Genomic DNA, 11,423 nt, shown 5'->3' with positions numbered 1-11,423 from the left:
AATAACTTTCAATATATTTTTAATGACTGTTATATTTAAGTCTACTGATCACACTGTCATAAAAAGAGAGTACAGAAAAGAATAAACCCCCCACCCACCCCATCCCTGACAAAAACACTTTCTGTCCTCATTTCAGGCTGCAACGCAACATCATTTGATTATTTTAAAGAGGGTGGAAAATCTGATCTTTTACAAATGTAAAATTCTCTTCAGTTTGAGTTTGTCTTTTTGATAGGCTAATAAATTAGTGCTTATAGTCCTACAACACTCCAGTCCAGAAGATGGCGGTAAAGCGCATATTGGTTGGCTTGCCAACCGCCAAAAAACACTTGACGAATAAGAATACCCGTCGCTAAATAAGCAGACTTCCGCTTCCGGTGAGCCTGAGGTCCGCCCTCTGTAAAATGGGTTTGCTGGAGAGCTGTTGATTATGTTGACTCACACGTGTTAAGGGCTTTTTGTTTTGTTTTTCAAGAGACTTAAATCAAATACGCGTTTATCGCCCTCCTTGTTTAATGTGAGTTCGCTCAGTTTCTGGCAGACTCGTCTGGACTCTTCTATCGTTTGTGTTTGTTCGTTTATAAACTCCATCAGCAGCGCTAGCAGCTAACAGTAACACACCGGTCTGCTCTCATCTAAGGGTCACTGCACACTGAAATGTGACAAGAGCTGAGTTTACACAGACACTAAACCTGCCCTTGAACTCAGCAAACCGGATTTCTCTCATTTACGCGCTTTTCCTCCACGAAACCGTCATGGGAGCTTACTTGTCTCAGCCCAACACGGAGAAGACCACAGGCGACGGCGGGAGCGAGAGCATGAGCTTCGGCTTCGCGGCCATGCAGGGCTGGAGGGTGTCTATGGAGGTAAACACACAGCTGAATTCACTCTCTGTGGATCGCTGATGATATCTGAACATAAACACGAGAGAGTGACCTCTAGCCGGTGTTTGATCTTCATAGAAGTGTGATCGTGTTAGCTCTGTGTTGTGTGTTTTGTTTGGCAGTGATGTGCGCCAGTGAGGTCAGAGGGACTCCCGTCACGAGCTCTTTTCTTACGGCTTGTTTTGTTCCCTAGGACGCGCACAACTGCATCCCGGAGCTGGATGAGGAAACCGCGATGTTTGCGGTCTATGATGGTCATGGAGGTAAGCTATTGACCTGTATGGGCCACAACACGTGTAAGAGACTTTAAAGAGGGAATTCACCCGAAAATGACAAGTCTGTATTTCTCAGATTCAATGTAGCTGCAAACCAGTCTGCTACTTTTTCATGTGGACAACAACAAGGATTTTTTTCTTTTTTTGTAAAACATGTCTGTCAACTCCCCCCAAAAAGAACCATATAAATAGTCCATATATCATAGTTTTGTGCAAAGAAAAAAAAGACTTAAAGTGGTGGTTCACCCAAAAATCTGAATGATCTGCTTCTGTGGAACCTAAATCAAGTTTTTTTTCTTTGTCTATACGGTGAAACCAAAACAGTTTGGTTACCAGTATTCATCAAAATATCACCTTTTATGTTTCACAGATGGATGAAACTGATGAATTGCAATGATTAACTTTTTTTGTGGATGAACTATTCCATTAAAGCTATAGTTCATCCAAAAATGAAAGATGTCATCATTTACTCACCCTAATGATGTTCCAAACCTGTGAGTTTCTTGTTTTTATTGAACATTCAAAAGAATATTAGTAACAGAATCGTAGACGATAGCCACTGACTCCAGTAGTGTGGAAAAATACTATGGGAGGTGATGGCTACCGTCAACCGCTTGGTTATCAATGTACTACTTTTGGGTGAACTGTCATTATTCACTTAAACTCTCACTTTGTGGCCCTAACGTACAGTAGGTCAAATCATTTTTGGGTGAATACGATTCTTGGATGAGTTGTCAGTTTGATCGTTTCATTACTGTGTATCTCCAGGTGAAGAGGTGGCTTTGTATTGCTCCAAGTATTTACCTGACATCATTAAAGAGCAGAAGGCGTATAAGGATGGCAAACTGCAAAAGGTAACTCTTGCTGCGTCTTAGACGGTGGTTTGTGCTCGTCTGATAATGATCCATATCATTCGCGACTGCTGTGATCCTTTAATTGACTCATGCCTGCTACTCTGTGGTATTTTGGTAGAGGTCATGTGTGTAAATATGATCATTCTGAATTGATTTGAAGGGTTTTGCAGAAAAGTACCGTGTTTGACTGTCGTTATTGTCTCACGTGCCTTTCTGTAGTCTAATTAGATTATATCATATCTGAAAATGGGTATAGTCACTAGCCAGTTACATGCAAACAAATGATCTGTTAGTAATCAGATTGGGCATTTTACTGTGTGATAGGTATGAGCAGCGTGGCACACTGGTTTATATGCTCACTGTTGCCAAAATATGACCAGAAATGGATAAATATTAAGTCTACGGTTTGAAAAAAATAAAGAGCCATTGTCCTACAATGTTTATCATGCACAAACAGTGGGATACACTCTATATTGTCAAAAAACCAATGCTAATTTGAAACTTGCGACATATAAACGTGCTCATCAAGCCAATCTCTTGGTTTAGTGTTCATGTAAACACTACTTTCATATGCTTCAATCAGAATTACTTCAGTCCAATTGAAACAAAAGTTGTGCATGTAAACATAGCCATTATGTTTGTGCTGGTTGCTGTCATCTTCCCAGGCTCTGGAAGATGCGTTCCTGGCTATAGATGCCCGGATCACCACACAGGAAGTCATCAAGGAACTGGTTCAGATAGCTGGACGCCCTCAGGGTGAAGCCGAAAAAGTAGCGGATGAAGATGATGGTTAGTGTCGGGGTTGTATGTGTGGCCTTTACCTTTAGATGACCTTTGGACTCCAGGGTCTTCTACTATCCACAACAATATGCCCCCGTCCTGTCTTTTAAAGAAAACGAGTGTCCATAGACAGATTTAAAGAAATGTTTGGAAGATTTAAGATGCTTCCCAATGCTTTAGATCCTATTATAACGTGTTTTGGTGTTTTTATAGTTTTCAGTCTGTCTTATGGAGATTACTTCCCTTTTAAGTCTTTCATCTTATAGAAATTGTTCTGAGCATCCTGAGAAATGTTGTTTTTAGGTCTTGTTCTTATTTTGGTGGGCTGTTTAATTAATGCAACATTAATACTTAAGATACACTTGCATTATATTTCTTATTTGGTTAATGCTAAGCAATGCTATTTTTAAATTCAACATCTGGTAATGATACTTCTCAATATATAAGTGACGAGCAATTGCAATGTGTGTTGTGAGGGTTTCCGATAATGAGCTTTAGTTAGTGTTTTGTCACCTAAGCTGTAAAATGTGAACAGTTTCACTGCTACGAATTAACGTTCACCTTTCCTGTCAGTTGATAATGAAGAAGCAGCTCTGCTGCATGAAGAGGCCACCATGACAATTGAGGAGCTGCTTAGCCGCTTCGGACAGAACCAAAACAAAAATGCCAAAAAGCCGTCTCCGGGTGCCTCTAAAGAGTCTGATGATGAAGAGAGGTCTCATGCTGAGAAGGCAGTCAATGGTGAGACGGGAAGCAGGGCGTCTGAAGCTGACAGCAATGGGAAGGAGAAGGCAGCCGGTGCTGGAGATGCAGCCGCAGGCTCCAAGATGAGGGCCTGCAGACGGGCGGCTGCGTCTGCTTCTGATGCTGGTCCTTCCTGCTCCTCGTCTGCAGCTCCTGCTCCAGGAAGTGCCAAGTCCAAGTTCTTCGAGGACAGTGAAGAGTCCGAGGAGGGAGAAGATGAGGAGGAGGGTAGTGAGGAAGAGGTGAGGGGATGAATCTAGCACATTTGGACCGTTCAGGACTAGGTTTGTGTTATGGCCGAGGTTCTGGGTTGCTTACTAAGAAAAGTAGGAGGAGCCTCTGATTATAATAATTTTCATTTAATAAATGACTTGTGCCTCAGAGTGGGCAGACGAAACACAATGAATGAGGTCGTTGTTTTCAGAAAATTCAGCTTTGTGTCACAAATTACATTTCAAAATCTATTAAAATAGAAAGTTTTTTTTAGTGTTTTTTTAATCAAAAACTTAAACTGGTTTATTTTCTAAATATATGGCACAGTATGTACTGTACAGTGTACTAAATGCTATTTTGAAATGTTTTTTTTTTTCATGAAAAGTTCTACTTTACATGAATGGTATTATTTTCTTTGTAACTTTTTTTCATTTATTTCTTTCTTTTTGTTATGGCCAATAGGACTGCAGTGAGGAGGACGATGAGAACAGCAGTGAGAACGATGAAGAGGATGACACAGAAGAGGGAGAGGAAGAGGATACCGATGAAGAGGAGGAAATGTGCTTGCCAGGCATGGACGGCAAAGAGGAGGTGAGCATGTCACATGGTCTCTGAGATCTGGTTCATTGTGAATGTAGTGTTTATTCATGAAATGCAGCAGGTGATAATGTTTCTGATCTCATTCGGTCTTCATTTTGTTCCTGTTCTTCAGAAACCTTTTTGCTATTTTTTTTTTTTTCTGTGGAACACAAATGAAGAATCCCCAGTGCTGTAGCAAACACATTCAGATTTAGCTTAAAAATAAAAATAAGCATGCATATTATTTTGGGTGAACAAATTCTTCCTGAAGCCAATGCTTTGAAAACTTCAAATAAGTTGTGTAAGGAGTGGATCACATGACCATGTGCGTTGTCTGTTTGATTTACTTCTCTCTCTCTCTCTCGGTTATTCAGCCAGGTTCAGACAGTGGCACCACAGCTGTAGTTGCTCTTATTCGTGGAAAGCAGCTCATCGTGGCCAACGCTGGAGACTCCAGGTGTGTGGTGTCTGAAAAGGGAAAGGCGGTGGACATGTCCTACGACCACAAGCCCGAGGACGAGCTGGAGCTGAGCAGGATCAAGAATGCTGGAGGGAAGGTGACGATGGACGGCCGCGTCAACGGAGGCCTGAACCTCTCCAGAGCCATTGGTAACACTGCTGCTTCCTGGCTCATTTATCTGTGCAAATGCTTTTATTTTGCACATTTAGTTTTTGGTTAAAAACAGTATAACAGTAACCGATGTTCTTGTGTTTTCTTGAAGGTGATCACTTTTATAAAAGGAACAAGGCTCTTCCCCCGGAGGAACAGATGATCTCTGCTCTACCTGATGTCAAAGTGCTGACTCTCAACGAAGACCACCAGTTTATGGTTATCGCCTGTGATGGCATCTGGTAAGACTAATAACTCAAATATAACATGATTTTGTAAGTTGGATCTTTGAGGGCTGTGTGAGGTTTTGATAAGGTCGCATTTTACATTTTTAAAGTAACATTTTGCTTTGAGTTCTTGGATCTACCTCGTGCATGTATTTGGCTATATTAGCACGTTTTGTTGACGTGATTGATCGGGGTAAAAATTAATTTTGTTCTCTGCACTGTGATGACTAGGTGCATAACATCTAGGTATAATGTAGTCACTCCATTGAATGTAATGTTCACATTGATTTCACTCTGATTTGTGATTGTACCTTGCATGAGAAATTCTTTGAAGGAGTTCCTCTAGTGAGCTGATTACATTTTCTGTGTGGTTACATTTGTTTTGGTGTGTTTAAAGGAATGTGATGAGCAGTCAAGAAGTGGTGGACTTTGTAAATGAGAGGTTAAAAACTGAGGCTGGTCAAAACAGACCCCTGTCTGCCATTATTGAAGAGGTAAGTGCTGAAAGTTGTTTTGTGTTTTTAAAGGTTCTTATGATTTCAGTAATGCATCTCTGTAGATGTGTGACACGCTCTCGTGTTAAAGCTCTCTTCTTGGCAAGATGGTAATGTTAACTCCATCAGATATGTATTAAGAGACTTTTAAATGTATTTACTAGGGCCGGGACTCGATTAAAAAAATTAATCTAATTAATTAGAGGCTTTGTAATTAATTAATCGAAATTAATCGCATTTTAATCGCATATAAATGTTGACCTGAGAACAGTGAGAAGTAATTTTTTTCACATGGATTTATAGTATACCATTGAATAATGACTGAATACATAAGCTTAAGCAACAAAATATTGTTTATCTTTGTTCAACCAAGTCTAGCAGACCAGTGCAATTTTACCATTAAGTGTAGCAATAGCATATTTAGAAACAATTTAGAAATAGTACATTTCAGAAATTCAGGAAGCTTATAGGTGCTGGAACCTTCTGTGAAGTTTTTTTTTAAGTAAAACACAACACTGTCAATTACATTCAGAACATTAGAAACACTGACTATTAGAAAACATCTCTCTGTTGCTTCAGAGGCCATAACATACTAAGTCCAACTCTCAACAACCTTGGCCAAAACAATAAAGAGTTCAACATAAACTGTTGCACCAACAAAATAATACATAGTTCAACATAAAGTGTAAAGTCCACGCTAGCTGCTACATGTTTTGCGTTGAGTTGATACTTGAGGCTCGATGTGCTGCGGTGATATGCGAACGCTAGTTGGTTCTTCAGCATAATCAGTCCGCCGAAACGCATCCAGTGAGAAACGTTCCGCGGTGCAAAAATAAGTTATAAAAAATGCGGGAATTTTTTTTCTGTAATTAATTAATCTTAGTTAACGCTTTATTTTTTTGTGTAATTAATTAATCTCAATTAACGCGTTAAAGTCCCAGCCCTAGTATTTACTTTTTAAGTCTGGTGCAGTGTTTATTTAATGTAAAAATACTACGAGGCTACACGCCATTTACATTTGTTGTTTTGCTGCTGTATATATCCCGGTTTCTGAAATTATTAAATAATTATTACTTGCATTAATATTGTCTTGTAGTCATTATAAACCATGAAGAAAACAATCAGTCCGCTTGCTAAGAAGTGCTTTTGTTTGCCGTCTAGCTGCTGGACCACTGCTTGGCACCAGACACCTCGGGAGACGGCACAGGATGTGACAACATGACCTGTGTAATCATCACCTTCCCCCCACACCTCGGGAGCAACAGAGGCGAGAGCAGCAAGAAGCGGAAGCCGGAGGAAAGCGCAGAGGAGGAAAACGCCAACGACAGCAAAAAACCCAAAACTGAATAGAAGTGCCGTTGTCATCTTCAGGACACTTTCCCGTTTGAATACAGACCACTGGGAACGTTTTAAGGATCGCTCCACAAGAAAGAGCGTTTTAGTTTTAAACAATTCAAAGACGCAAGCAACTAGAACTGTTAAACCCAGACCATTTGTCCCGTAGTTGATAATTGAATAAACAAAGCGCAGTATGGTAGCAGAGATGACACACGAGTCTGTCTCCTCCTCGTTTATGTACATAGTGTTTTTCCAATAACGGTCAACTTTATTTGATTTCTCTTTCTTTATTTAGTAGGGGATCATTGTCAGTATTTGTGACCTTTTTTCTGAACTCCAATATGGTATTGATCAAATGCATTTTTTTTTAAATATAATGTGATGAAAGATACTTGTCTATATTTTTCCTGAGGAAGCCATCGCCTTCAATAATCGTGTTGAAATGGTCTCTGATGCTGAATTACACGGACATTCCTTTCTCCCTTGTTTCTTGTTAGTGAAGAACATCTTTCTGTTTGCATTGCTATTGATCCTAATGTCAGTAATAAATCTTTTGTTTCCATTAGAAGGTGAACATTGGGATCAATACCTTATTTGGAAGTAATTCAGTAAATTGCAGTTATAGAGTAGAAATCCTCACTGCATACTAGGAGTTTTCTCATTGTCCTCCGTCTTGAAGCATCCATCTAATTCATTATACAACGTGTTCTGGAATATATTTTGGTACTTTTTCAGAACATCTTGGTGGGTTGTTCAGGGAAGCCATTGCTCAGAACTACAACTTTTTCTGTATTAATAAACAAGTGGAGACAAGTACAGCAAATAAGTTTTTCTTGTGGGGAAGGAAATTTGGTGTCTGTCCACTGCTATCTGTTGTTTGTGTGCTAAACATTAAATACTGCTCCAAATACGAAGCACAGTCATTGTACTACAGTGGTGACATGCGTGTACTAGGCACATTTTTCTATAATTATACATGCACATTTTAAACTCATATTAGACTGAATTTAATATTTTTACTTTCAAAGTTGTTAAAAATAACCATTCACAGCACTTGACCCCCCTCCCCCACATAAATTAACATGTATTATTAAACAACTATAAATGGATTTGTTGTTTGTGCTTTTGTAAACTACAGTTCTCTGTATAAGAGAGTACACTTTAACTTAAATTCAGCAAGTACTCTTTACTAGAAGAATACTGTTTTCTTAAAGTGATAAAATGTGTTGCAAATGAGAACACACTCCTGTAATTTATCAAATAAAATAAAGGTGTTGCAGTGATAAGTGCCTGGTTCCCACAGTGAGGTTCAGGTGTAGTAAAGCTCTTCTATAGGGATGAATGAGTGTTGAAGGTGTGCTTTATCAATGCTGGCATGAAATGATGAACCGTGTGATATAATATAAAAACTTGAAGATGCTACCCTCTTAAAAATACATTTAAGTTTTGCTATCTTTTCATGAATTGTATTAGTGATCACCATTAGAGATGCACTTTTTAAGTAACTTTGCCATGCGGTACTAAAGCAAAAAGCCCAAGGAAGCTATGATTTACCTTGAATACAGAGCAGATGAGGGACGCGTGTTGCAGAGTGCCTAAAACCACGTATCTGTATTCACAAGATGTTAACTGATGGACTGGAGCTGTGTGGATTACTTGTGGATGTTTTTATCAGCTGTTTGGACTCTCATTCTGACGGCACCCATTCACTGCAGAGGATCCACTGCTCTATCATGTTGATAGTTAGTGATTCTATAGGAGAAACCTGTGTGAATTTGAGAAGAAATTATTTCATACATCCACTAAAACACCAAGTGGATAAACGTTATCACCAAAAAACAAAAAAAAATTCTCAGGCGGCAATTATTTTTTAGATGCCTTATATCCCATAATGCAATCATATTCATGCATTTCAAAGCCGACTTGTGTCCACTACACAGATAAAATACATGAGTTTTTTATTCAACTTCTTAAATATGATTCAGATTCTCTACAGATGCAAAAAAAAGAAAAAAAAAGAACTGCACAACCAGACTTCTATACTATAATAACACAAAGAACAAGAACAATTGAACAAATTTAATAGTAGTCAATCCTGAAAATATTACTAAGAAAGGATGACATAATAAATTTAGGAAAAATGAACATGGACAGACATTAAAGGAATAGTTGACCCATTTGATGAATATTTACTACCCTGAAGTCATCCAAGATGTAGATCACCAATGGATCCTCTGCTGTGAATGGGTGCCGTCAGAATGAGAGTCCAAACAGCTGATGAAAACATCACACCACTCCAGTCCATCAGTTAACATCTTGTGCAGTGAAAAACTGTGTGTTTGCAAGAAACAAATCCATCAAGATATTTTAATCCATTGCTTTCGATCCTCTATGATAATGTTTTCTACGCTGGAAAGGTTGTCTCGTCTGAATCAGGAGAGAGATGTGCACAGATTAAACAATGCTTGTAAGCTAAACAATTCAAAACAACCATGCGAAAGGTTTTCGACTGAGAGGACAAGATGTTAACTGATGGACTGGAGTGGTGTGGATAATTGTGGATAATTGTGTTGCTTTTATCAGCTGTTTAGACTCTCATTCTGACGGCACCCATTCACTGCAAAGGAACCATTGATGAGCCAGTGATATAATGCTACATTTCTCCAAATCTGCTTTGATGAAGAAACAAACTCATCTAGATCTTGAATGACCTGAGGGGGAGCAAATTTATAGAAAATTTTAATTTTTGGTAAACTATTCCTTTAACCAAGTCAAAAATGCACCATTTCAGCCATTTATGTAAAACATACTGTATTTCAGCATGTGGTTATTGTACCTCATTTACAGCTACTGCCATGAGAATTTAACATTAATTAAATTTTAGAATTTATTTAAATTGCTTAAATTCAGGTATTAGACATAAGAGTGTGACAAGCTATTTTAATATTTTTATAAAATAAATATGCTCTCATAGAAAGTCCCTAAAACTTCATTCTAGGCACCAAATGTTGTCCCATTATAAAAGAAGGGTATTTCTGATGCTGCAAATTCCTTTTGATTGTCTAAAGCTGACACTCACAGATGAACAGAAGGAAGGTTGTTTAAACAGACTCACTTACATCTGCTTGATGTTTGGTGGCATACAGCAGTTTAATGGAATTAGACATCCTCGATTCGTATCTTGAAATTGATTTCAAAATGATTCAGTTTATATAGATACAGAGCAATGGTTTCAAACACCACAAGAAGGTTAAGCAAGTCAAAAATGCCTTAAGTATTATCTGAGAAGGGTCAATCCTGAAGGAATGAGCTAGTAACTGTAACGAAAGAGAATACTAATTGAATGCATATATTAAATCTCAACATCTTACCCATCATCTAGTCAAAAACACACTTGTCTTATGCTGCAGGCTCCACTTGGAAAGTGAACCTCCCGAAGAGTGGTGACCCCGTTATCTGCAAAATAACTGCTTGTGTCAGCACTCATAACATATCTTTTACATTTGCAATGCATGTCAGCACCAAAATTGTGCAACAATTATTCAAAGCCACAGGCAAAACAATGCCAGTAGCTGCCTTGTGCTGTCAGACGCACCTGTTGCTCTCTATCCAAGTGATCTAAGAACAGTGAGGCAAATTTAATGAATTTTATAAGGATACAAGAACTCGTTTTCTCCTATTGTAAAAACAGAGGTGGTTGCAAAAAGGCAGACCAAAGAGATTCTACAGCAAACCTGTGCACCTTTCCATGAAAACTGCAGGCTGTTCAACTAGATACGGTTCAAACAGACTATTACACAGATTTGACCAACCACTGAGATCATGCCTCTTGACAGCAATCCAAAGTAGTCTGGATGTCTTCATTGTTAATAACAGCCATTGGAGCATCAACACACACTAGAGGTGGGCAGATCGATACTAATATCGATAATATCGATACCAACGTTGGTATCGGTATTGATCGATACCAACGGGAAAATATCGATACTTAAGTTTCAGTTTCTCTCGTTTTGCCACCTGGCCGTGTTTGTCAAAATGCTGCTGCTGTCACAGAGCAGAGCAAGCTCTAAGAGTGCTGCTCGTGCTCGACACTGCTCTCCTCTCCTCTCCCTCTCCTGTGTTGTACCGTCACGTGACTCACCACTAGCGCTACCACCAGCAGTCAGGCGCGCGCACCGCTCAGCCGCGCATTTCTAACAGCAGTCAGTCAGAGGCGGAGAGAAAGAAGAGCGTTGTATGGCTGTATTTTCAGGCCGATCTACCCTTTTTGTGTTAGCTGTGAAAGGGATACTAGTTTCTATATTTAAACTTCACCTAGATGTGCACCAGAATTAATTATTTTTTATTATTTTATCAATAACTGATTCTCCAAGAGCAGTGGATATTACAAGGCGCCTATCAGAAATGATTGTGAAGGACCTGCAG

At 39.0% G+C, this 11,423-nt stretch overlaps 1 protein-coding gene and 1 long non-coding RNA gene across 2 annotated transcripts; one reads left to right on the top strand and one right to left on the bottom strand.

Moving 5' to 3' along the window:
- Nucleotides 1–368: 368 nt before the first annotated feature.
- On the top strand, nucleotides 369–8,107 carry LOC128026505 (protein phosphatase 1G). Its single transcript, XM_052613743.1, has 10 exons — nucleotides 369–866; nucleotides 1,078–1,147; nucleotides 1,928–2,013; nucleotides 2,679–2,802; nucleotides 3,367–3,779; nucleotides 4,213–4,341; nucleotides 4,704–4,938; nucleotides 5,052–5,181; nucleotides 5,564–5,660; nucleotides 6,822–8,107. Exons 1-10 carry the CDS (start codon nucleotides 756–758, stop codon nucleotides 7,008–7,010), a joined length of 1,584 nt encoding a protein of 527 aa, XP_052469703.1. The 5' UTR covers nucleotides 369–755; the 3' UTR covers nucleotides 7,011–8,107.
- Nucleotides 8,108–8,124: 17 nt separating this feature from the next.
- On the bottom strand, nucleotides 8,125–10,890 carry LOC128026506 (uncharacterized). Its single transcript, XR_008186443.1, has 3 exons — nucleotides 10,370–10,890; nucleotides 10,118–10,178; nucleotides 8,125–8,763 (listed from the first exon to the last, which is right to left on the bottom strand). It is a non-coding gene; the product is annotated as an uncharacterized LOC128026506 (long non-coding RNA).
- Between the last annotated feature and the right edge of the window lie 533 nt (nucleotides 10,891–11,423).

The sequence above is a fragment of the Carassius gibelio genome, chromosome A13 (assembly GCF_023724105.1).
Source record: "Carassius gibelio isolate Cgi1373 ecotype wild population from Czech Republic chromosome A13, carGib1.2-hapl.c, whole genome shotgun sequence".
Lineage (NCBI taxonomy): Eukaryota > Metazoa > Chordata > Actinopteri > Cypriniformes > Cyprinidae > Carassius > Carassius gibelio.
The sequence above is the reverse complement of the archived record's forward strand: the minus strand, read 5'-3'. Positions and strand labels throughout refer to the sequence as shown.

Excerpts from the sequence above, each read along its gene's own strand:
- LOC128026505 (XM_052613743.1), top strand. The coding sequence starts at position 756 with ATGGGAGCTTACTTGTCTCAGCCCAACACGGAGAAGACCACAGGCGAC. Across the intron at positions 1,148-1,927 it reads GGTCTATGATGGTCATGGAG|GTGAAGAGGTGGCTTTGTAT; the intron begins GTAAGCTATTGA and ends GTGTATCTCCAG. Across the intron at positions 5,661-6,821 it reads TGTCTGCCATTATTGAAGAG|CTGCTGGACCACTGCTTGGC; the intron begins GTAAGTGCTGAA and ends TTTGCCGTCTAG.